The sequence below is a fragment of the Dicentrarchus labrax genome, unplaced genomic scaffold, assembly GCF_905237075.1.
Source record: "Dicentrarchus labrax unplaced genomic scaffold, dlabrax2021, whole genome shotgun sequence".
Taxonomy (NCBI): Eukaryota; Metazoa; Chordata; class Actinopteri; family Moronidae; genus Dicentrarchus; species Dicentrarchus labrax.
This window is the reverse complement of record NW_026136704.1, coordinates 7,956,397-7,980,454: the sequence shown is the minus strand read 5'-3', so window position 1 is coordinate 7,980,454 and position 24,058 is coordinate 7,956,397. Positions and strand designations below refer to the sequence as shown.

The window sequence follows — 24,058 nt, the reverse complement described above, 5'->3', positions numbered from 1 at the left end:
AAGGCCTAAGTCATTATGATGAATGGAGAAGAAGTGTTTCCCATTCATCATAGTGTTTTACATTGAGCACATCAGTGTTCAACTGGTTCTTATAAATGACTATTCATATGATGGTTTGTGTCATTTGAAAACAAAATACCATTTTGAGAAGAAATAACATTGTTTTGAATGTAAAGTTTCATTTGGCAGGAGAATTGAGGGGTTTTGCCCATTGTGTGTGTGTGTGTGTGTGTGTGTGTGTGTGTGTGTGTGTGTGTGTGTGTGTGTGTGTGTTTTGATTTGTGTGTAGAGTTCTGAGAGTATGAAGCATGCTTTTACAAAATGTGTGTAAACAGTCGAGAAAAAATTTAAAATTGATCTCCACCTTTACCAGCGGTGACATTAGAGTGATAGATACACATTAATCTATCAATGATTATAATCCAGGAATGTAATATATATTAGGCCCATTCTGGACTTTCACTATATGTAAATGATCTGAGTACTTCTTCCACTGCTGATGATCACCAAATAATACAGAATAAAATTTGAAAAACAGTAATATTGTAACACCTGTTTTCCCACTATACCTCCACTGTCAATGCATAGCAACTGTAGCCTCCCTGTGTGCTGTATCTGCTTACAGTGTGTTGTTGTTGTGATGCTGTCAGTATATTTCAAACCGTGCTGAGTTTTGGTTTTGCTGACATGGGCTATTGTCGGGGCTTTGGTATATAAAAATGAAAAAAAAAACGCCAACAAGATTTAAAGGTGCTGAAATGTATCTGTCATGAACCCCTTTTGCTCTTCTTCTTTCTTTCTCTCTCTCTCTCACACACACACACACACAGAGTTTATTCCCCTGTTTCTTGCCGCAGTGTGAAACATAAATAAAGATAAATAACCCTGGTCACACCAACACAACAGACCAACCTCCTCTGCTCCTCCTCGTCTCATTTCATTATTTCCCTCCTCATCTAAACCAGTGTTTTCCCTTCAAATTAGCTATTGTCTTAAACCTCCTCTCACCTCACCCTCTGCATTATTCTCAGTCTGTATGAATTCACACTAGTTTTTCCTTTAATGAACCGAGGAGTCATTAATTCATCAAACTACACAAACTTTAGCAGAGTCTGTGCATCTAATTTCATCAACACCCTTAACTTTAAACCTGCTTAATCTGCCTCATTATTATAAACTCATGTTATGTCGACAAACTTTGTTCCAACCCAGAGAAGGTTATTTTATCTTTAACACACATTGTGCACAGATCAGAGCCTGAACCCATGGCGGCTGCAGCAAGGACTAAGCACCAGCTTTACCATGTGAGCTACCAGGGGACACCAACGAAGAATTTTAACACCAATATCTGACTGTGAAGTACATGATGATGTGAGTGTGCAGCTGTAGGTGTTGCACAGTATGCTATAACGGCCTACTGTAGGCGATATATGAAATATAGAAAAATAAAACAAGATATTTATGTATTAAGAACAATACAGGAATTATTCTGGAAGACAAGGTACAGTCGGGCTTTGAGCTAATGGTGTCTTCCATTTACCTCGGAAGTCGGATGTTGGTGTGGAGATTGACATCACATCCAAGTTCACTGCGTTGGAATTTACTGAGAACTCGGAAATGAGCTAACATGCTGATGTTTATGGGGTCATCCCTATGTTCCCCAGGTCCTTTGTTCCCAGCTAAGGTTAGGGTTAGGTAAGGGTTAGGGTTAGGGTTAGGGTTCCACGGTCCCATACAAAGCGGGGAACATAGGACCTGGGGAACATAGGTACGCTCCCTTTCGGGGGTCACATGTTCATCATTTTAGTTTTGCAGCTTAGCATGCGAACAGTTGCTAATTACCACAAAACACAAAATAGAGCTAAATTAGTTTTTCAGGTATTTGGTCATAAACCAAAGAACTAAACAAATGTATTACCTAGCATGGCTATTAAATACAAAGGGATGGGAGCAAAACAAAATGAATACAAAAAAACATCAGTTCACATTCCTAAAAAAAAAAAAAAAAAGATTAACAACGTAAAAAAAACAACGTAACAACAAACAAAACAACTTCTACTTTAAAATCTACTAAAGAAACATTGTAGTTTGTAGAAAACCTGTACGAATCACAGTTTCAGAGTTTTGGAGCAAGTCTTATGGTCAGCATGAGGCAGCCAGAGACTGACTTTCAGGTTCGCATCCAAAAAACTATTTATGAAGTTGGACTGACCTGTGTCCTGCTGCAATCAATCAATCAATCAATAACTGACAAAAAAAATGGACTAAGACCAGAAAGCAAAAAACTAAATGAAAGGGAATGAAAGAAAAACAAACCAGCGTGACATCCATGTGAAATAAAGCTGTGGTGTTTTTCTAACCACGAGGCAGAAAAGGGAGGGGAGTCCAGTTCATTACATGTGGCTCTGATTTAAATAGAGTTGGCGTATAAATCCGATGAATAACACAGTGCTGGTCAAATGTTTCATATCAATAACGGACTGAACTGATATATGAAGAGGTGTCAGTGAGAGACAAAGAAGAAGCCAAACTGTTTGTGTCATCATATGAAGATGTATTTTTGGCTTTTTACACACACACACACACACACACACACACACACACACACACACACACACACACACACACACACACAGGCATATATCTGCAGATGTAAGGCTCAGGCTGGTACACATCTCATGCCTCTTCACAGGCTGCCACAGACCATAGTGCAGAATGCTTAACCTTTGACCACCACCATCCGGCTCTGACTGGCCCCCTACATCTCTCCCTGCTGCGCCGATGATGACTTTCCAACATGTCTTTAGTGCGTACACACACACACACACACACACACACACACACACACACACACACACACACACTCAGTGCTCTGTGCCTTGGGGAGGTCAACAGGTGCTGTCAGAAGCGCTGTCAGCCTGCTGGCTTTTAAGAGGAACCTTTGGTGTAATAACATGTTTTGGCCAGCAGAGTGCAGTAGCAGATGTGTGAGTGTGTGTGTGTCGGTGTGTGTATTGGAAAGAATTCTGCTTGCCCTTTGGCAATGTGTGTGTTCCTGATTCAGGAGTTTGTACATGTGTACATCTGTGAATATGTGTTTATGTTTCAGTCTGTCTGCACTCTGTGTGTGTGTGTGTACATGGGGAGGTATGTCAGGGACAAATCATTGCTGAGAACATGTGGTCTGAGGAGGACAGCAAGAGAGGAAAGGAAAGGAGGGAAAGGAAATCTGATAAATGAAAAGAAAGAAAAGAAGAAGAAAATGAAAGTGCAGAAAGGAAATATACAGAAAGGAAAGGAAGAAAAGAAAGAATAGTAAAGAAAAGCACAGAAAGGAAATATAAGGAAAAGATAGGAAAGGAAGGACACAGAAAGCAAAGGTAAGGAAATGAAGGATAGGAAAGAAATGGAATGGAAAAAAAGGAAAGGTTATATGGTGGAAAAGGAGAGAAGACATGGGGAAAAGACAACAGGAAATTGAATGAAGAGAAAGTGAACAGGGAAATAAAGTGACAGAGGAGAAAGATGAGAGGAAAAAAGAGATGATGAAGGGAATCTTCGATGAAGAGTGTAAAGAGGCAGAAATAGAACAATGGAGAAAGAGAAAGCAGAGGCGAAGGATTAAGTCGGGTCAGTCTGGCTTGTCATCGCTCTGTAATCACAGCTCCATATGTGGAACACTGTGAGGACAGAGGAACAGCGAGGGGAAGGGAGAGAAAGAAAGCAACAACGTGGAAAAGTGAAATCTCAAGGACTCTAGATGAAAATGGAAGATATAAATGCAAAGAGGGAGAGAGGGAGAGAGGGAGGGCTCGTTAGGCGAAGCTGGTTAGCGTCAGCATCCAAAAACAAACCCACAGGCATTCCCGCTTCTACCAACAAACATCTTTTTTTATTTTGTCTCCACACCATTCAATAAATACAAAATACAAACCAGCTTCATATTCATAAACAACAATGATAGAAAAATTCATAAAATATTACTTAATTCGAAACAGAAATAGGAACAACCAAAGCAGAGAAGCAATGAGATCAACAGGAGGTGAAGGCAAAGCTCATGTTTAAGTATGACACTGAAATAACAACAGCATTTTCAAGCCTCTCTCCCAATGAAGAGATGGCAAACAACACCTTTTTTTTGTTTTTGTTTTTGTTTCTGAACCCAGCCTTGCTGTGTTTCTGTATTGCTGATTAATCATATTCTTTACTGGCAAAAAACCCCCCACACAATCACATTCACACACATACACATTCACACAGATTTAAGCAACACTTTCCTCTCTATCCAGTGAGAGTGCTGAGAGCTACAGTAGCTGTGGCTGTACTTCAAAAAGAAGCTCTGTCAACGAAACACAACTTGCACGATCTTACCAAACAAAGCCGGACCAACAGACTGAGAGAAAGATTCCCACTGAACAGCTGTGTTATATTTGTACATCTACACCTTTTGTCCTGTTTTTAAAAAAAAAAAGAAAAAGAAAATTCCAGCAAAAATGAAAGGCAGGAAGCGGAAGGCAGCAGGTTTGTAAAGTCTGGTTGGTCCTCTTCTTAGCTTCATCCCTTCACTTATCGAGTCTTTGGAAAATTTCCGTTTTTATGATTCCTCCATCTCTGCTCTTCTCTGTTCATTACAATCCTGAAGCTGACAACAGGGTGGGTGTGAGGTGAGGAGGGAGGGTAGGTGGGGGGGACCCAGTGTGCAGCTCTGGGTTTGGGTCCATCAGGTAAGGGGTAATGGGTAGAGGAGGGTTTTGTGTTGTTTGTGTGGCTGCCCACAGATCAGTGTCTAAAGGTTCGCCTTTTGTCTGGAGCTTTCATCATCAGGTCGTCTTCCTCTAAGGAGTCTGTGGAGAACAGAAACATCGATTGAGAACCCCAGCAGTAGGACCTTTGTACTACGTTTGAGCGATGTGGCATGAGGTTTGACTTGTGCCTATATCTAATAAATACTATATATATATATATATATATATAAACAAATAAGATTTTTGTTCAGGTCAGAGTGGGGAAAATGAAGCAGCCAAGGAAGGAAAACTCAACTGAAAGTCAAACACATGCATTTTTAACCAGGTTAGCTAACTTTTTTAATGATTGTATAAATGAGCTATATTTCACTGCATATTTGAAGAGTTGTCATTGAATGTTTCTGGCCAGACAGAGACCTGCATCATATCTGAGGTAAAGTATGCTGCCTTATAAAAAGTTCAGATATATCAGTCTGTGCCCTGCTGGTGTTTGTATATATATGTGTGTGTGTGTGTGTGTGTGTGTGTGTGTGTGTGCCTAATTGCTCACCGAGACATTCAGGGCAGCAAGCGCCTTCTCTGCGGTTGATGTTGGAGCAGGTCAGTACCGGACATTGTTTCCTCTGACACTTTGTCACACCATGCTGTGGAAAACAAGAGAGGAAGAAAGATGTTTGGTGAAAAGATGCAACTGTAGAGGCACAGGGGGGAATTGCCATTGAAAGATGCCAAATCACCAAAACAACTGAGGGGAACTGCACAGTAGTGATCATTCTCTGCGACCGCTTTTACATTAGACACAGTCAATTGGCCCATCGATCATATACAAATATTGATTAGTGCAGCTTTAAATGTAAGACTCCAACTGCTGAGGTACTGCCGTTAGATCATCATTATCAGAGCACTTTCAGTGTTAAAAGAATGCAGTTTGAACTCTCAGTGAACTGTGATTTATCATTTTAGTACTTTAATGAAAATATTGTATTTCAATCAGTTTTTAATGAGCTACCTTCAAGTCCCTTAGCCAACATTTTGACTTATACTTCAGTGAGATTTCAGCAAAGTAACTATATTTGCACTTGGGTCATATTTCTTGGCAGCCACAACACTTACATCACACCAGCAGTTGATGCATTTCATCTCCCCTACTAGCGGTACCCAGGGATGCCAGTTGTCACTGTTCTGGTAATAGTTCTTGCCAAATTTGCAGTGCCTCGGGCCATCTGCTTGCATCATGTCGCTGTGCTCCAGGCCTGCAGGAGTCCTCTCCTCCTCTGGACACTCCTTACAGCAGTCGGAGGGATTACGTCTTACGGGATGACTGCAGGTCAGCACCGGACACGTCACCTTCTCACAGTGCACTTCCCCTGAAGATCCCTGTGGAGGTAATGTAGCATTAGCAGCAGGTTAGCAGTAATCCTTTTTTTCCAAGCACAAAATGCAGCTGACTTATTGCTTTTTTCCACATAAATAGTTGAAAAGTCTGAACATTCCCCAAGGTTAAACTGATGAGAAATGTATTCATGCCTCAGTTTCTTTGGAGTCTAATACAAGATAAATGATCCATTTAGGGCTTTTGGGAAAGTAAATCCAGCCAGATGTGAGTGGGTTTATTGATGTATATTTACCTTGCAAGTGCAGACAGCACATTTAATGTAGCCAAAAGGAGGTACAAAGGGATGCCATGTGGTTCCTGGGGCATGCATCTTCTGGTCTCCTTCAAAGTAACAACCTGAGAGAAAGGAGAGAGGAATAACAAGGTTACAGTCAGAAAATGGCTGAATGACTTAGAGCTAACTTTTCACCGTGGAACTGGTGGAAATTCAATCAAAGAAATACAGTATAGCGACATGTACAAAAGAAAAGACAGAATGCAAGAGAAGGAGCCAAGAAAATGAGAGGGAAGCCAAGCCAGAGACAGGGGAGAGAGTACCTACCCTCAGGATGTTCATCCACTCTCTCTGGAGCTTTCATGTCCTTGGGATCCTTCCTCTCTGAACAGGAAAAAGGAAATGGAGACATAAAAACAGAGTTAGTTTTCAAATTTATGATTGGCACTTTGGGAACCCACCCAAAAAATAAAATCGACTCAAAGCAGCATAACTACAGATAAAACATGATTTAGCAGACATGTGTATATCCACTGTATAACCAAAATCTGTCTATCTCACCATCACAGACGGGGCAGCATTTGGCCTCAGGCTGAATGGTTCGGGAGCAGGTCAACACAGGACAGATGACTGGATCACAGATCACAGTTCGCTTCTACAGAAAAATTGCAGAAAGATGACGAACAGTGAGTTTTATTTGCGACACAAGATGACATACAGCATTCAGTCCTTACAGGTGCTTCCCCAAACAAATGCATTTCCCAGCTTCTCTCCAAAATGCTTCAACATTTCAGCGACGTGCCTCCTCAGTGCTAAAACCATCAAAGACCCTTTCAACAAACATGTTTAATTGCTGTCTTTACCTGGCAGCTGCAGGAAAAACACTTGTCGTAGTTGGGAGTCCAGCGGGAGCCATGAGCGTGGTGCTGGTTCTCAAAGAAGCAGGTATGGGGGTCTTTCTTCAGCTCCTCGGGGTCCTTCACAAAGAGGTCGTCAAACTCAGCTTCCTCCACGTCCACCCTGGTCCCGAGCTCACAGTTGTTTGGCACATGGACCTGGAGAGAGGAAATGTGTGGGAAAACGAAAAGAAGAGATAGATGGAGGTAGAGTGGCATGAAAGAAACACAAGAATGTAGCATAAAGGAGGTAGATGTAGGAGTGGGTGACATGTGTTGAGATAAAATGGAGAGAAATGAAAGAGGGGCAGAGAAGAGAAAAAAAGAGAAAGCATGGTTAGGACATCAGAGAGAGAACACCTGACTCAAGGCTGGTGTCACGCTGACTTGTTAATTGTTCCTAAATGGAGTGTTTCTGTGCTCCCAAGCAGATGGCTGTTTATGTGTTGGACCTGTTTGCTATTAAAGCAGCTAGACCCTGTGTGTGTGTGTGTGTGTGTGTGTGTGTGTGTGTGTGTGTGTGTCATTCCTTTCTTTGTTGGTACCTGGCAGCCTAAAAGAACTCATCAACCACTACACCTGCAAAGTTGTTAATAGGTTTGTGGGCAACTGCGCATCTGCGTGTGTTTCTGAGCCGCAATAAAACTTTTACTTTTCAACAAAGTCTCTCCGGGCAGACAGCACCTGCCAGTGAAAGTGTGTGTTTGTGTGGCCTAGTGAGCACTAAGTGAGCAATCACACAGACACATTACCACTCTACTACTTTGTCTATTCAGTTTGTAAATGATGTGAGTTTATTTTGCTCTGTTGCTGTAACTAATAGGGCATGAGGAAGTTATATGAACTTCTAATATAATTAAAATATTGTTTGATTTGTGGATACAAAGTGATGTGAGACATGGTCCAATCTTTTCAGAATTACTCTCTGATTGGAGCCACATTTTAACCTTCCTATATAGCTATAATTGTTTCTAGATGATCATGAATCAATTTTCAGTAGCCAAAGTTTATGCACAAACTGATCTAATCCCTCTATGTTGGGCCTTGTTGTACGGGTGGGCTACTTTGCACTGTTAGCATTTTATTGTGTTATGGCTGTCTTGTAATAGTAAAACAGACAGGTCTTTGTGCTGGAGCTGTGAAATGGTTTTGTCACACTTGTCCAAAGTTGGGGCTGTGGATGAATATATGGTTTTTACATTCCATTCCCAATTCCCTGTATTTAAGCTGCTAATGTTTATCATTTTCTGACAAAACTCGGTATCTTTAAATACTTGTCATGCAACTGAACTTGGAGCTTTGAAGTTATACATATTTACAGAAGTTCTAGCTTTCTTTACATACCCGTCCTCGTATTTCTCCTCGGGGGTTCATCTTGGTGCTGACCTGGATGAAGGCTGTTCCTTGGTCCAGGTGTTGCAGTAATTCAGCACTGATGTCCTTTAACACTCCCTGAGCCTGGAGGATAAGGAGAGTGTGTTTGAGTGGGTTTCTGTACAAGTGTGTATCTATGTATTTGCATCCATTTGCATGTGTGTGTGTGTGTGTGTGTGTGTGTCTGTGTGTGTACACTGATGTACCTGTGAGCCGTAGAAGCCGGTCAGCAGCCTCTTGTGAGTTGTGCTGCTGTCGTCTATTTCTCCAATCTCAGCCAGTCCATGGAGGTGGGCGTTCACAGTGAGGTCGTCGGCCTTGCTGAGGCCCGCAACAACTATCTCATAATGCAGGTGACACTGTTTGTCCACTGACACCCAGGCATGGCCAGAGGCACCAGTTCTTACTGGTGGAGACACAAAGTTTCCGGCCAGAGGAGTGGGCAAGTCTGAAAGAAGGAAAAATGGTTTAATAAAGTGCATCCAGGACATTTTTCTGCTGAGTACAGTACATTTAGAAAGGAATTCAATGTATTTGCATGTATGCTGTAATTTTTATGACCTCTCTTCCATCACTGCCAACCCTGCCCTTCTCCCACCCCTGCATGAATTCATCCGTACCATATCTGGGTGCTTCCAGGCCGTTGTAGAGCAGGGCCTTAATCTGCCCCCTCAGCTCCCCCTCCTGGCTGTGTGCCGTGGCCACGTTGATGAACAGTTCGTTCTGCAGCAGCATGTGGATATGTCGAGCCTCCAGGCGACTCCAGCTGCCCTGCACCTTGCCCGTGGCCTTGTTATACTCCGGCGTCAGGTCATACAGCACAGAGCGTTTGTTTCGCCGCCGCGGTTTCAACTCAATAGTGAGGCCAAGAAAGTCACTGGTGAGACCTGCGACCTGAACCTGGAGGAAGGGGATGAGGGAGTGGTGGTTAAACTCCAAAATGTGTTTTGCTTATTGTTACTTCACTTGGATGTTTGAGCTTCCCTGTGCAGAATGATGTATGTGCAGGCTGTTTTCACGTTCATCTGTTGAAGGGGGAATGTTTTTCTGAGCTCACCGTAAATCTGAGTCTGACAGAGCGTACCAGCAGGATTTTGTGACCTCACAACTAGTTAGACAACTGAAAACTCCAGGTCACATACTGAGAATGGACTTTTCAGTGAAGCAAGACAGATATTGTGTCCAGCAGTAAAACCTGTAATTATTTACAAATGTATTGGCTTATTCATAATTTCTGTATTTTTGAACTGGGTACTATAATATTTTTGTGGAAAAATCATATCAGACACAAATTATTATTCAAACCAGAGTATTTTTATGTCTTAAAAGATTCCTAGAGGGGATCTTTATTTTTGGTTCAGTGTGTTCTGAGGTCAGCCTGATTTGATGCCAATGAAAAGGGAAAAGTGTACTAATAAAGAATTTAATGTGTTCTGGCCTGGTTTATTATTGTTTAGCCGGTTTAATCCCATTTTTTTATGGAGGAGAGTCCATAAAACTTATTTTGATTAAGACTGGTGACAGTCTGCGTTTTGGATGGAAGATTGGCTGGTGGGTAAATGATTTCTTTCCTTTCTGATGCAGTTTACACCATCAGAAACATTTCAACAGGTACACCTCAAAACAGAAATTAACAATGTTACAATAGCAGGGTAAGTTGAGCCTTTGCAACCCCGCTAAAGTACAGTACAGTGTTGTACTATAATTACTGTTCCAACAAGATATAAGAACAAAATATTAATTTTGTTTAGTTGTGTAATGCTGTAATTGTGTCATGTAATACATCCCCAAGTTGTGTGCAATCATAAAAAGTACTATGACAACTATGTGTCTCGTAGTGGACAAATCCATACCTGGTAGTCCAGCGTGCCGTTATCATGAAGGTTGAAGATAGCAGATCCCACGCCTCCTGTCTTCCCCGGGGTCAATGCATCACCGCTGGACATCACACTCTGAATAGCTGTGCCAGACAAAGACAGATTAATATCAGGAATCCACTTTAGAGTGCATTCCTGCTCCAATTACTTATCTAAAACCATCACTTTTCCCCTCGGAGTTTCCCACCCTTAAACCATAGTGAAGCCTGACAGCATGCAAGATGAGGCAATGATTTCTGTCTTGTTCAAATTTGCTGGTTGGATGAAGGAGGGAAGTGGGGTGGGGGGTGTATAACATTCCCTCACGTTCTGCAGCCACGCACATATAGACGAAAAATACCCATAATGTCATCCCTTCACGAAGACAGAGTCATTGAGGGGACGGACTCAATTGAACTGCTAATCAGGAGGTGTGTCTGCTCGTGTAATTGTGTGCTGGACCTTGGACCAAAAGCAAACATGTTGTTGCATGGTCTGGCACACACACACACACACACACACACACACACACACACACTTGCACACAAAAAAACCCACCCAAGGTTAAGCCTTAGAATGAGGTAACCCTTGTTGAATGCAGAAGGCTTCGAAAGATTGAGCTTGAGAGGACAGGAGGGAATGAGTAACTGACACTGACAAGAAAAGTGCAGAGCAACATTTTTGAAAATGACATGGAGACAGACAAAAACCCAGAGAGGAGGAATGACGGCAAAGTTGAGACAGGATCGAGACATGAGCGGGAAAGAGAAGGGGGAGAAAAGAGAGGCAGAGAGGGGAAGGAGTGAGTTGGGTTTGAATTCTTCACACATAACGTCAAGCTGTTAATCACAGCACTGGAACACCAGCATGGAGAGTCAGGTCCAGCAGACTGTGACCTTGGCAGCACCACCGTATATTGGTGTGTAAAACTTGGACATAAAAAAACATCTTCATGCATATTTGTGTCTGTTTGAGTGCATGTATTTGTGTATGTTAGACGGAGCATCTATCGAAGTGTTTCAAAGTGCCGAACACCTTGATGTTCGATGATCACGTTCAAGTATGCGTCCCATGAAAAGACCATGTGTGCATGCTTTAACGGTTTCAGACAGTTGGGTTGTCCAAAACATTCCTAAAACCTTCGTCTCTCCCTCTTTGTGTCTCTCACAAACACACAGCGACAGACATGCATACACAGTCTTGGTGGGCCACCAAGTGCAACGGAAGGTCTATAAACATGGTTTTCCCCCAGCGATAAGACTTGAAAGGATAGAGACCTAAAGAAAGACAAGTATTTATAGAGGAGAATGACAAAAACAGCCACAGATGGACGAGCACAAACCAACTACAACGCAAAACACATTCCTCACAGCCCCTGTGTTTGTTGCCTCTACAGTGTTTAACCTCTCTGGGATAGTGTGAAGAGAGACATGAAGATGTTTTCATGTCATCTGCACAAAGGTGTTTGATTGCAGGGGAACACTTACTGTCACAAGATTTCCTCCCGGTGATGAAGCCGGAGATTTGTCGGGGATCCTGACCCTCGGTCACCACGGCGATCTCCAGCTGACCACGAGATAACCAAAACAGTTCGCGGCTGTTGAGGTCTGTCAGCACCTCCGCAAAATCAGGATCCTGCACAGATTGAGACAGTCAGCTTGAGGATAAGCTGTGGGTCAAAATGCTGATAAATATAAAACCATATTCCATTGTAAACAAATGCCTTCTCAATACCAGATATAAAAATGTCATATTATGCTATTAAGATCTTGTTGACATGATAGTACAACACTGACATGTAACCAGAGAAACCAAATCCCAACTTATTTAGGAAAAAGACAGACTGGTGACATATTTCCAACTAAAATGAACATGATCCGTCATGTTTATGGTTAACAAAGATGAGATGTGGACAGAGAGCAAAACAGATCCAGTAGAGAGAGTAAACTCTCCTCAAGGTAAGATTAATTCAGCAATCACAAAGGCACCACTAAAGTCAGAAGCCATTAAGGCCACAAACTGTTGTGTTACTTAAAAACACATGATTTTAAATCAGCCCGCTCACAAGTGCACACTTAAACCCTGGGCAAAAATATGTCTTGCATTGCCTTAACACGTTTCATATTGAGTGAAGTTTAATTTCAAGCAGGCCAAACTGGACTCCAAGGAGGCGGGGGGACTTGGTCAGGTCGTTGAGAAATGTGGGATTAATAGGACAGATGTACGAGCGTGTTGAAGAAATGTTACTTTTATGACCCCGGGGCCTCAGTTCAATATAAATATACATGTACCATAAATCTACGCAGAGAGGAGCCAAAACAGAGTGGGAACGGAGAAAGGCTGGACAGAGGGAAGGTGACTTATGTTGGGGAAATTGAATGGGTGGAATAATGAGAGGGAAGTAAGGTGCAATGGGATATATTGGGGTCTTGTGTAAATCAGGCAGAGCCATAACACTGTCAGGATTACTGGTCCAATAAAGAATGACTTCACTTATTTAAAAATCTGATCAGTTTGCTTGTGTGTGTTTATAGGAATAAAAATAGGCAAGTAACCCATTTGGCTAAAAACCATGTACATTGTGTTGTTTATATGCCTCTGTTACTCAGCAAGACTTAAAATGAGTCAGCGGTTTGGGTTTCAGCATCTAGCCCGAGGACACTTTGAGGGGTCATGTGGCAGTTGCTGAGCTCGAACTTTTCACATATTTTTCACGGACGGTCTCTCTCACCGCTAGGCTCGAAAAAGGGCGCATTGGCCCTTCACGCAATTCCTGGCAGAATTCAAAACAGACCCGCCTTTCATCACTCCTCTTCCTCCCTCCATCTATCTCAGCCCACAGACCACTAACCACTGACATGTGTGAGGAGTGTGTACGCAGTCCATCCTCTCTACCTCCCCCGTCCCTCCCCTCTTTCCCCCATGTCTCTCGTCCCTTGCTCACATCTGTCTCCTGCAAGAACTCCTTTCGCACACACTTTCTCTCCTCTCTTGTTTTCGCCTAACTCTTCCTCTCCATCCATTATTCTTGTCATATCTCAGGGTAGTTAGCTGTGATCAGAGCGGCGGTAACAACAGCGTTAGGATGTGGTGACAAAACCACATCCGTCTCCAAGAAGGGGGGGACACCAGGAGTGTGAGTGTGTTGCTGTGTCATATGTTCCTAACCGACAACACTGCTGCTCCTCCAGTCACCCCTTAATTCATTGTCTGACCCAGATGTAACACTATGCCATAAAACCTTCCTCTTATTTCATACCGAATACTGAAAAATGCGATAAACACTGAATATTTCTATTTTTCAACGTGAAGGTAAAACTATTTGGTACAAAATATTGCTAGCTATCGAGCTATCGAAACCATAGGACCAAGGTTAATGTATCTTATTACTCACATGAGAGGTGATGTTGGCTCGGATCTCTCTCAAGATGTGTTGGCGGTACACAAGCTGGACTCGGATGGGCATCAAAAGGGGTTCTGAGGAGAGAGAGTGACAGTTTTCCTATTAATGTCTGTCATAAATGTTAACAGTGGCCCCACAGATTTAGGAAGATATTAGCGCTGAGATGAAATGGGTAAAAACAGAAACAGAGACCAAAAGAGGATTCTTGTCCCAGTGTGGTTTTGTTTAACCTTTAGTTTGAGTAAAGGACTTGGCAATCACATGTTTTTTTGAAGGGCACCATAATAGCCCTTGCATGTGAGAGTGTTTTCTCTACATCTGACCCTTCTGCTCTTCCTTCTTTTACTTGCCCCTCACCTTTGTCTTTGTGTTTGATGAGGCCTTGAAGAATGAGGATGAAGTGGAGGTTGTTCTCTGTGTCACTCAGCGTCAACATGGCGATGCCTCCCATGCCTGAATCCTCCTCCGATGTCAGCGTTGAACTGAATGTCTCTGTACACAAGACATTACCATATTGAGTATCTGCATTCTCTTCCAGGACTTCTACACAAATACTTCTCTGTAAACAAAACCCAGTCTTTGTAGCTGCATTAATCCACGCAAGGCTTTTTAAGATTACAAGAGAACGTATACAATTCCACTGCTTTGTAAATATTAGGAGTTTACTGTGTACTCTTACACAAAGACAAAGGCATACACATGTCTAAAGGAACATTACAAACAAATAATGAACCATCAGAATGCTATAATATCCCACATGGACACATACCAGCAAACAGCGCCCTGTGTTTGATGATCTTCCCCTCCACTTCTTCTCGTCTGCTCGTAGAAGTGCTCATGCTGATGCGCATCTGCTCAGAATGCAGCTGCCGCATTAGAGGCTTAGCCAGGTTCTTCCACACTCCACAGATCTGCACAAACACACACACACACAAGCAGGTAAGCTGCAATACTGTCGCTGCTGGAACTGTACATGGCTATCAAACCAGCTACAATCTCCAACTGTTTTTATGTGTTTCACTTATGAGAAAGGCATACAGACAAACAGACGTCCAAAGAGACAACACATGCACATCTGCTGAATACATCAAACCACGTGATTGTACTCTGAACCCCAGGCTGCAAACCTTCAACATAAAACCACTACTTCTCCCTGAGAGCGGAGGGAAGAAATGTGGCAGTGTGCCGGCACCTCATAACTTTCAGTTCAGGGGTAATCTCCGTTTTAATTAGCGATACTCTCTGTCCCCCTGCTAAGCAGTGATGTAACATGTGAAAAATTCTCTTTCCAAAAGTTTTGTTCCGACAAACTCCCTCATCCCCCCTTCTTCCTTTTTTTGCGTTGGAGTGTTTTCTCTAAGGTCCTCTGGTGCTTGACACTGACATTTATCTAAAAATAATAATAGGCCAATTTCTGGGACCTGTATTTAGGGGGCTCCTGCCTCGCTGAACAGAGTGTTCGAGCCATGAAATGGAATGAGGGGATGTGTGTATCTTGGCAGGAAATGATGTGTAGTTATCGAGCCAGACGTTATGGAGCGTGTGGACATGCATGCATGTGTACTACTGTTACAGCAACATCTCAGTTTACTGATTTATCAAGATAATATTGGACTTTTACTAAACTCTTGTACAAAAAGTCTTGTACACCTCTGACCTGATGATGGTTTCCCCATGGTGTTACCTTTTGAGTGAGTGTGTGTTGATGTTTACTGCAATCAGGCTGAGTTTAGAAAGAGGCAGTGAAGCAGAAAGGAAGTGTCACTGTGTATGTATGTGTGTGTCTGTGAGTGTGTTTATTGTTTATTATTGCAAAGTGAGTTATGGGAGAAAAAGTTTGAGAATAGAGTCATGGACTGGGAGCGTTTGCACAAAACAACACTGACTGAAACAAGAGGAGATGATTTTATATCTATGTGGTGCCTTACCATGTCGGACTGTCCTTTGGGGACCCTGTACTCAAAAGCAGTGGTCCCATCTGAATCCAGGAAGATTATTTTACTGGGGCGGTCCATTCTGAAAAGTAAGAGAAGACAATAGAAATGAAGAAACAAAAAATTTAATGTACAAGGACATCATCCTCTGTGTTTTCGTATACAGAACTTTTCTACAAGTCAGTTTTGCTACTTTTTAATGCTGATTGCTGCAACAAGATTATGGTTGAAACAACCAACAGGTTGTGACGTCTTTTATACTTTCTACTCTAAACACTTCTAGTTTGTTTGGGAGATTTTGGAGAAGAGCTGGGAAGGATAAGCAGTGATGATAGTGAGGTTGATTGGGAAAAGAAGAGAGCACCACCTTCAGGGACTAAAGCAACAAGAAAGGATGTAGACGTTTCAGCTGTGACACAATGTGTGTCTTACCTCTGGTATGTGATGGAGAAGGCCAAGCTGGTTCTGGTCAGAGAGAAGCGAGCTCTGGCAACGCCACTGGAGCTGGGCAGCCATGAGTCCGTCACTCCTGTCAACACTGCTACAAAGTCTGCAGAAGGAGAGAGTGTCAGATAGATACTTACTAACATATGCCATTATTCTATGTGTTTGTGTGTGTGCATATTTGAGTTATATTTTTAACGTTTTACTATTTATTTAAATCTGTTTTTGCTGGCCTAACTGTGTTTTGATGCAAGAGTGTTGGTGGTCTGTCCATCTGTCTACGGGTGCTCCTGCTCACCAGTGCGGCTCTCCCCAGGGCCCACCTCCTCCGAGCTCAGGTAGGATCTGTCGTTGTAAGATTTGTGGAGGTCATCCTCCTTCTCTCTGCCTTTCTCGTGGAAATACTCAAAGCTGTCCACCACAGAGTCTGTCTGTTTCTTGTCGTCAACACCTGTAGAAGAGAAGAAAAACTGTTAAAAGAGAGATACTTGCTGACTACCTAAAGGACGGCATATAATTACAAGTGAAAAGCACTTTTAGAGAAAAGTATTATAGTTAGACTTATATACTGTAGAGTTAAAGAGTTTTATCTTTTAATTTTAATGTGATCAAATTTTGCACACCGGAATATACTTTATTATCTTTATATTTCCTGATAGAAAGACTATTAGCAGTAGCAGTATTTTGGTTTCTAATCAAGACTTTTAGTGTCTGCCTTTGAAACTGTTTCATTAACTGGCAAGATAAACCAAGTGAAAGCAAACATTTAAAAACCCATTCTGCTACATCGTCCTCAAAGTCTGGTGCACAGATGAGACTAAAACTGTGCTTCTGCTTTTTTCACTTGATTGTGTCTTGAGTATGGAGGATGAAGAGTGTGAAACGTGGACTTTGGGGAGAAACTGTGACGAGCCCAGATCGAGCAAGACAGGTAGAAATTACAGAAGGGGAAGAAAGAAAAATTTGGAGGACGTCAACACCAATTTCAATCCAGCACATTCTCTCTGTCTTCCGCACTTCCTCTCTCTCTCTCTCGGCCAGGGGTAACTAACCAGGGTAGTCCCTTGCAGCTGAAGAGCTTAAGGAGAATTGGGAGTGACACTGGCATGCGATCCCAACAATGACCCGCTGTTCCACACAAACTGCTGCGCGTCTTGATGTAATGTGTAGACCTCAGTTCTCCTCACACGCTGTGACACATGCAGCGGTGCTCATTCAGCCAAATACAACCCCACTGACATGATCTTGAAAATGAAAACCACACACTGGCCCGTAGTCACCTAAACTTTATTACTTCACGGCAGTTTTAGGAGGAGATCGGCTGGACTGTCTGCTTTCTTTCTGGGTGTCTAATTCACACACACACACACACACACACACACACACACACACACCACCCACAAATCCCATAATTTTTCTCTCACTCCCTCACTCCTCTGCTCCACTGGGCACGCTCAAGGGCTTCTTGGTAGTGTCACTCTCACTTCTCCCCACTTATACTGTATCCTCAGGTGCACCACATTGCACACACACACACACACACACACACACACACACACGTACACACGCACACACATACACACACACACACGCACATATATAAACACACAAACACACACACTATTTTCCATCACTTACACAAATATACTAGCTGCTTTGGTGCCAAAGCTAAGACAAACACACTCAACCTTTTCCTTAAAACTTGACCACAACACACACACAGCACAGTGTCCACACAGTGCTTTACCTTTACTTTCCATTCCATTACCAGACACACGGTGTAGAAAAACACCCAATCTGCTGAATAACAGCATGAAGACCCACCCTGTGTGTGAGAGTGGGTGAGCATGTGCAGGGGAGCTCTAATTCTCTAATAAGGTGGAATTGTGTGTGCAGCAGTGTGTAGACAAGGTAAGTGGCAATGTGTGAATGAGGCCAAATTGATGGGTGGTACTTTCAGCTGTGGCTGGTTAGAGAAAATGTCCATTGGATGCGGCTGAATGGAAAATCAATTGACCTGCTCATTGCATCTAGCAGCTGTTCTGAAGACTAACTAGTTGACCCGGGGTGAGAGGGAAAAAAAAAAGCAAAAAAAGAAAGATGGAGAGAAGGAGAGAGGGAGGAGAAGAAGAAAGATAGATATGAATCATACAAAGAATAAACAAAAACTGTGGAAAAGAAACCGTTGAGGGGAACAACTGAGAACGATTCATTTTTGCTTTTTCCCATACACTTTTTGCAGCAATTTAAGCTGTTCTTGCTTGTTTTCTCAGCTGACTATTTCATGCATTTTGGACAGCTATTTGGATCACAAGTTAAAAGCTTCAGGTCCGTAAACCTTAGAGCAGCAGGTGGTGAGATTGGGTCAGCAGATGATTACCTTTGGGACAGGTTTTACAGCAGTGGCCTGGTAGCAGGACGGGATCATCGCAATCCAGCTCCGGACAGTCCTGTTTGATGTTCTTACAGTTTACTTTCCCAAACACCTTTCCACGTCGACTCTTTTGCTGCCAAAAACCACAGAGAAACAGACACATCAGTCGCGCACTAAATCTCATCTGAAAACACACGGTAAAGAATTCTGACAACAGCTGATTACAAATTCATCTGGAGTTAGAACTAGTTCGATCTGCTGCTGCACAGATACTGAGAGCGACACGCACAGAGAGAAAAGTCACAGTGAGACCAACTTACAGGTTCGCAGTAGCACTGGACGCAGTGCATGACACCGAAGGGCTCCCCCAGGTCTGGGTGCCATGTGTCCTCCAGAGAATAGAATCGGCCTCCGAATGAGCATCCTGTAACACAAACACTGCGGGTTATACATGACTGTCTTCGGGGTCAAACATCGGCCAGTGATCACAATTTTTTGGCTCTTTCCAGACCAGAGGAAGTCTTAATTAGAAACTAAGTTAATTATATGATTGTATATGAGGTTTGTCCTTAATTGTTCCTTTAATTGTGGGAAAGAGAATTATGGGGAGCACAGAAGAATTAAGTTGGGGCATTTTAAGATATGACTTACATAAAGTTCATAAAGAGAAACTGTGAGGCTTTTATTAAGTGTCAGACATGCAGGATGACAAACTATGCAGACTGAGCCCACTGTACCTATTTTCAGATTTAACAACAAATAAATCTCACATAGCTCACTGCCCAGGCATGTTTGGAGGCAACTGAAACTCCCTGAATGCCTCGTGAGTTCTGGGACTCAACCTTGCATCCTGTCTCATCTTAATGATCCATGAGCAAGGATGGGAGACATTCAAATTTCCACTGAAAAGATTATCAGAGATTCCCAGAAATATACATAATGTTGGCCAAACCTTTTTTAAAAGGGATTTTATGAGGCCATTTTGAAATCATATTGTACATCATATATGAGAGTAAGCAATAGGAGGTAGGGAATACTATAAAGTGCATCCAGTTTACAATAAACTCAGGTAGTAGGATAGCTTTGTTTTGGCTCTGTACTCAGCATATCAGATTTGAAATGAGGCCACAGTGCTGACTCTGTGTTTACATCAGAAGAACCATGTAGAAAAAGGGCTATAGTTCCTTCCCCAGTGTGCATGAGAATATTCTCAAAGCTGGAAAAACACCACATTATAGTCATTGTTTCACTTGAAATCCAGTGTGCTGGAGTGGAGCCACAACTAAAAAAAAAAAAAAAGACACATCACTGTTCTAATATATAGTGACTGCACTGTATGGATGTTACAGGAGATAAAAATAGCCTTTAGCCTTATTATTACTATACTACAATCATAATTGAGCGTTAGCCACGCTGTGTTACTACAGGAATATTACAGTGATTTCTGGTTCGGAGGATAATGCCTGTAAGCTATGTGTGTGATGAGAACCCTTGTCTGACTACACACACGCACACACACTAAACGTGATGTCACCCCTCGCCAACTTCTTCCCTTGCCCTGTTCACTGCTACCAACCTGGTTCACATTATTCTTTCATTACAGTGACTGCACACTTAAAGCAGTCCAGTCCAGTTAAAGGGAGCCAAACTGTGAGGCGCTCGCTTTGCCTGCCACTTCTGTCTCTGTTGAAATAAATCATCTCAGGGGAGCCAATGCTTGTAATGGAAAGTCGATTGATTACAGTTTCCAACATTGAATTACACGGCGGTGGTTAGCGTGGAGTTCCCACAGTTTTGAACTCCAGAGTAGTTACCTTGTAAAACCCGCAATGAGCTTTGTACGTAGGGGCTTTCACACATGAATCAAATGGCATCCACTGCGGTTATGACTCAGACGTTTGCCGCTAGTTTACACTTGAAGCAACCCAGGCATTGAGGAAAAGTTCAAGGAAATTTGGAAATTCACAGTGGGAGAAGTTAATAAAGACAGTTATTTTAACTTAACTTGAAATGCTATGTGTTGATATTTTTAAAACTTTTGCTAGTTGGGCTATTGGGCCAATTAACCTTCGGGTGTAGCTTAGCAGGCAGCTGAATTCAGGTTAGAACCTATAGGCGCATCCAGCACAACAACCCAAACTTCATGAAAAAATCTGACCATTTAAAGTTCTCTCAAAATTTCTGCTAAACATATAGACAAATCATGCTTACACTGTAAGTGGTAACAGTAATGCTGTGCTAACTGGAGTTCGGCACAATTTTGATATCAAATTACAACATTCATTAAAAAAAAATGCAGGGCTTTTAAAATGTTACTTTAGTGCTCGCTGCTGCCCCGCTGCTGTTGGGTCAAAATCACCAAGAAAACCAACTACTAACTAGCTCTGAAGCTTAACATTGTTGACAAAATGAATGCTGCTTGTTGTACTGGGTGCTAGCCGGATGGTTTCTGTTAATTCAGTGAAATGTGTATTCGCCTTACAGTCACACAGACACAACATGCCCAGGACTGGTCACATTAAAAATGACACATTTGAACGGAGTTTTGCTACTGTCTTGTGCTCGGTCTTCTACGGCTACTGGTAATTTAATATACAACGGACCTGGAACTAAAGGAAACCCAGTTGCAATAACTTTAGATAAATACGTCGTTTTCTTACCTGACAAGCCTTTGGAGGGCAGCGGTTCTCTCTCTGACTGGATGGGCAGAGCGGGAGACTTGAGCCGCGAGGCCGCCCCGGTGTGCAGCCACGCGCAGCTCAGTACGCACAGCAAGGAGCGGAGCGCGCGGGGATCCAGCATCCCAAACCTCCCTCTCTGTATGTCTCTCCGCAAAATATGTCTTCCGACAAACTTCCGATATGGCGTACTTTATAAAGGCACTGTCGACTTAAAGGCGTCTAATTATACACCCTAACAAAAATGCAAGTTTCCTCCTTACGTCCAAGAGTCGTTGGCGTTGTTCTGAAAGTCTCCTGCTTAAAATCATCCGAGTTTCAGTCAGGCAGAGGTTTTCCGTAGACAGCAGAGAGCCAACTGCACCGTGTGTCTTTCCTCAGTACCAACAGCCTCCTCAGAGTCCCGTCCCTTTCTGTTTTATAGCCTGCTTCCCTGACAGCTTGAAGCAGCAGCCACCGGCCGGGAGGAGGGGGAGAGATGATGGGTGGGGGTGGGGGTGGGTGATGGAAAGGGAAATCGACGCCCCTATCAATTCACTAACCCTTAAGATATGGAAAAGAGCTTGTGTCTGATTCCAAAGCTTCCATAAAACTGGTCTTTTCAAAAATAATAATCTGAGGACAAAGTGAAGAGTTGGCTTTGCTAATATGATTTGATCTTTATAAAATGCAGCTTCCATTAGAACTTTTCCTCTTTATTATTACTTTAAAAAGTACAGGCTGAATGGCATATTGCATTCACAAGTTGTAAAACCTTAGTTGAGTGAGAGGCCTATTAGATATTATTCTGAAGTGACTTTTATCTTTCCTTTTTGTTTTTTAATTGTTTGGTTTTCTGGTCAGCTCTGCTAATTTCCTGGTTTGCTTTCATTTATTTTTATTTTCATACTTAATTTGATAATCTCAGCACTGTTAGATGCATACAAAATGTTAGGCTGTATTATTATTATTTTGGTGGTGGTGCCAAATGCTCCCTTAATTATTTTTTCCTGTTTTGATTGTTTGTCATATGGCCTCCACATCGATTTATGGTATTTACACTCTGATTTTCACACTCCAGCAATAATAAAACCTTAAGAATCTGCTCAGTTGGTTGGCTGCCACACTTCAGGTAGAACTACACTAGGGCTCCTGTGGAGAGAAAGTGTGAATCTCCACATCATGTACAGTAAGGAATGTGTGAGTGTCTGCTTCTGTGGCTGGCTGGCTGCACGTCTATTTTTTCAAGTGTGTTCGGAGCGGAGACCTAAGTGACTTAACAGAAACAAATGAAAATAGTTGGAATACCTCAAGGCAACCAGTTTCAATTTGTCCTGGCCCTTTGTAAACCTCTGTCCTCTTTCAGACCTCACACTGTTTCTTTTGGATTCCTTAAAAGCCTACCTGGACGAGTCCACTTAAAATCCCATTTATTATGACTTACGTTACATTTCTAGGCCCTCATACATGGATACAGGTGCCAAAAGATATTTAACCCCAAATCATTTAAAACTCACTGTGGCCTGTGTGGCGCTTCATTGCATCAACAACAAATGAAATTTATTAGGGCCTATTTAGATCTGGGAAATGTTCCCATCAAACAAAGCAGAGCAGTTGAGCAACAGTCCAGTTCCTCATAGCAGTCCCTTGGGGGCCAGAACAAACGCTCTGTGGTTCAAGTTTACGTTACTGTAGTGGTGCTCATGGATGATTGATTTCGGTGAGTTCAGCAGAGGTCAGGCTTATTACATGGCTGAGATGTTTGGAATAAAGGAGAGATTGATTGGAGATTTTTGATATTATAATTGTATGTAATGATTATGTTAATGTTGCCAAGCTTACTGTATATGTAACCCCATTTATGTTTTATTACATATAATCTAGAGAACATGCTCAAAATAGTGCCTTTGAGAATAAAATGATCTCAGACCCCACTTTGAGAACCACCAGGGACGGCAGTACTTGTGTACTCAATTTAGATCTCTGGCCTACTTAGTCCACACACAGGCTACTGATCGCCTCACCCAGGAGTCCCTCTTTTTTTTTTTTTTTTAGTTTTTACACTAAAACGACGCGTAAAAGAGTGCCAAATCTAATCGGTACCGTGCCAAAAGTCCAGGCCGGGGTGCGAGCGCAATGTGTTATTATTGTGTCACATTATGTGGCCTGTGGGAGCCACTTCCATCCGGGTGTGGAGATTCACGCCACCCCCCCCACCCCCCATGAGCAATGGGAGTCGATGATGGCCTGTTTACACTTCATCATAGGGTGATAAGCGACACTTTTCTTCTGCGCTGCACACGGTGATTCATTAAGCAGACTGGATGGTAAATTGTCTATTGGAGCTAACAAAACCTGGTCCACTCGTAGTCCCTCTGGGGAAAATGACTGCAGCGTTTTTGTGTATTGGAGGCGTCCAGCGCATGTTTAGAAACGGACTCTCAGCGAGGGCTCCAAGCTTTGTTCATTATAAGACAGTATGACAAATAAATTATGATGCAACATACCTCCTGCATATGAGGCCATTATTCAATCGGCGACCCCTCACGCAAAACATCCACTCTGCTCCAAGCATTATGGTATTTTGGTGAGATCTGACTGAAATGGCAGAGGGGAGATGCTTTATGTCTTCGCCGAATGCAAGAGTATTCCTTACGGATTTGGGGGAAATGTTTTAAGAAGTAGGGTTGTAATCATTTACCTTAGCACATGAGCCAACAACCTTTAATTGCCAGATTTCCTAACGAAGTTCGGACTTTTTAGTT

At 42.5% G+C, this 24,058-nt stretch overlaps 1 protein-coding gene across 1 annotated transcript; it reads right to left on the bottom strand.

Annotated features, from left to right (window-relative positions):
- Positions 1-3,870: 3,870 nt before the first annotated feature.
- On the bottom strand, positions 3,871-21,740 carry chrd (chordin). Its single transcript, XM_051396516.1, has 21 exons — positions 21,297-21,740; positions 18,957-19,060; positions 18,643-18,769; positions 16,561-16,713; positions 16,251-16,368; positions 15,813-15,900; positions 14,654-14,795; positions 14,242-14,376; positions 13,876-13,958; positions 11,969-12,116; positions 10,479-10,585; positions 9,246-9,525; positions 8,832-9,073; positions 8,596-8,709; positions 7,219-7,410; positions 6,917-7,010; positions 6,683-6,739; positions 6,374-6,477; positions 5,859-6,122; positions 5,296-5,389; positions 3,871-4,844 (listed from the first exon to the last, which is right to left on the bottom strand). The coding sequence occupies exons 1-21, from the start codon at positions 21,436-21,438 to the stop codon at positions 4,780-4,782; spliced, it is 2,853 nt and encodes a 950-aa protein (XP_051252476.1). The 5' UTR covers positions 21,439-21,740; the 3' UTR covers positions 3,871-4,779.
- Between the last annotated feature and the right edge of the window lie 2,318 nt (positions 21,741-24,058).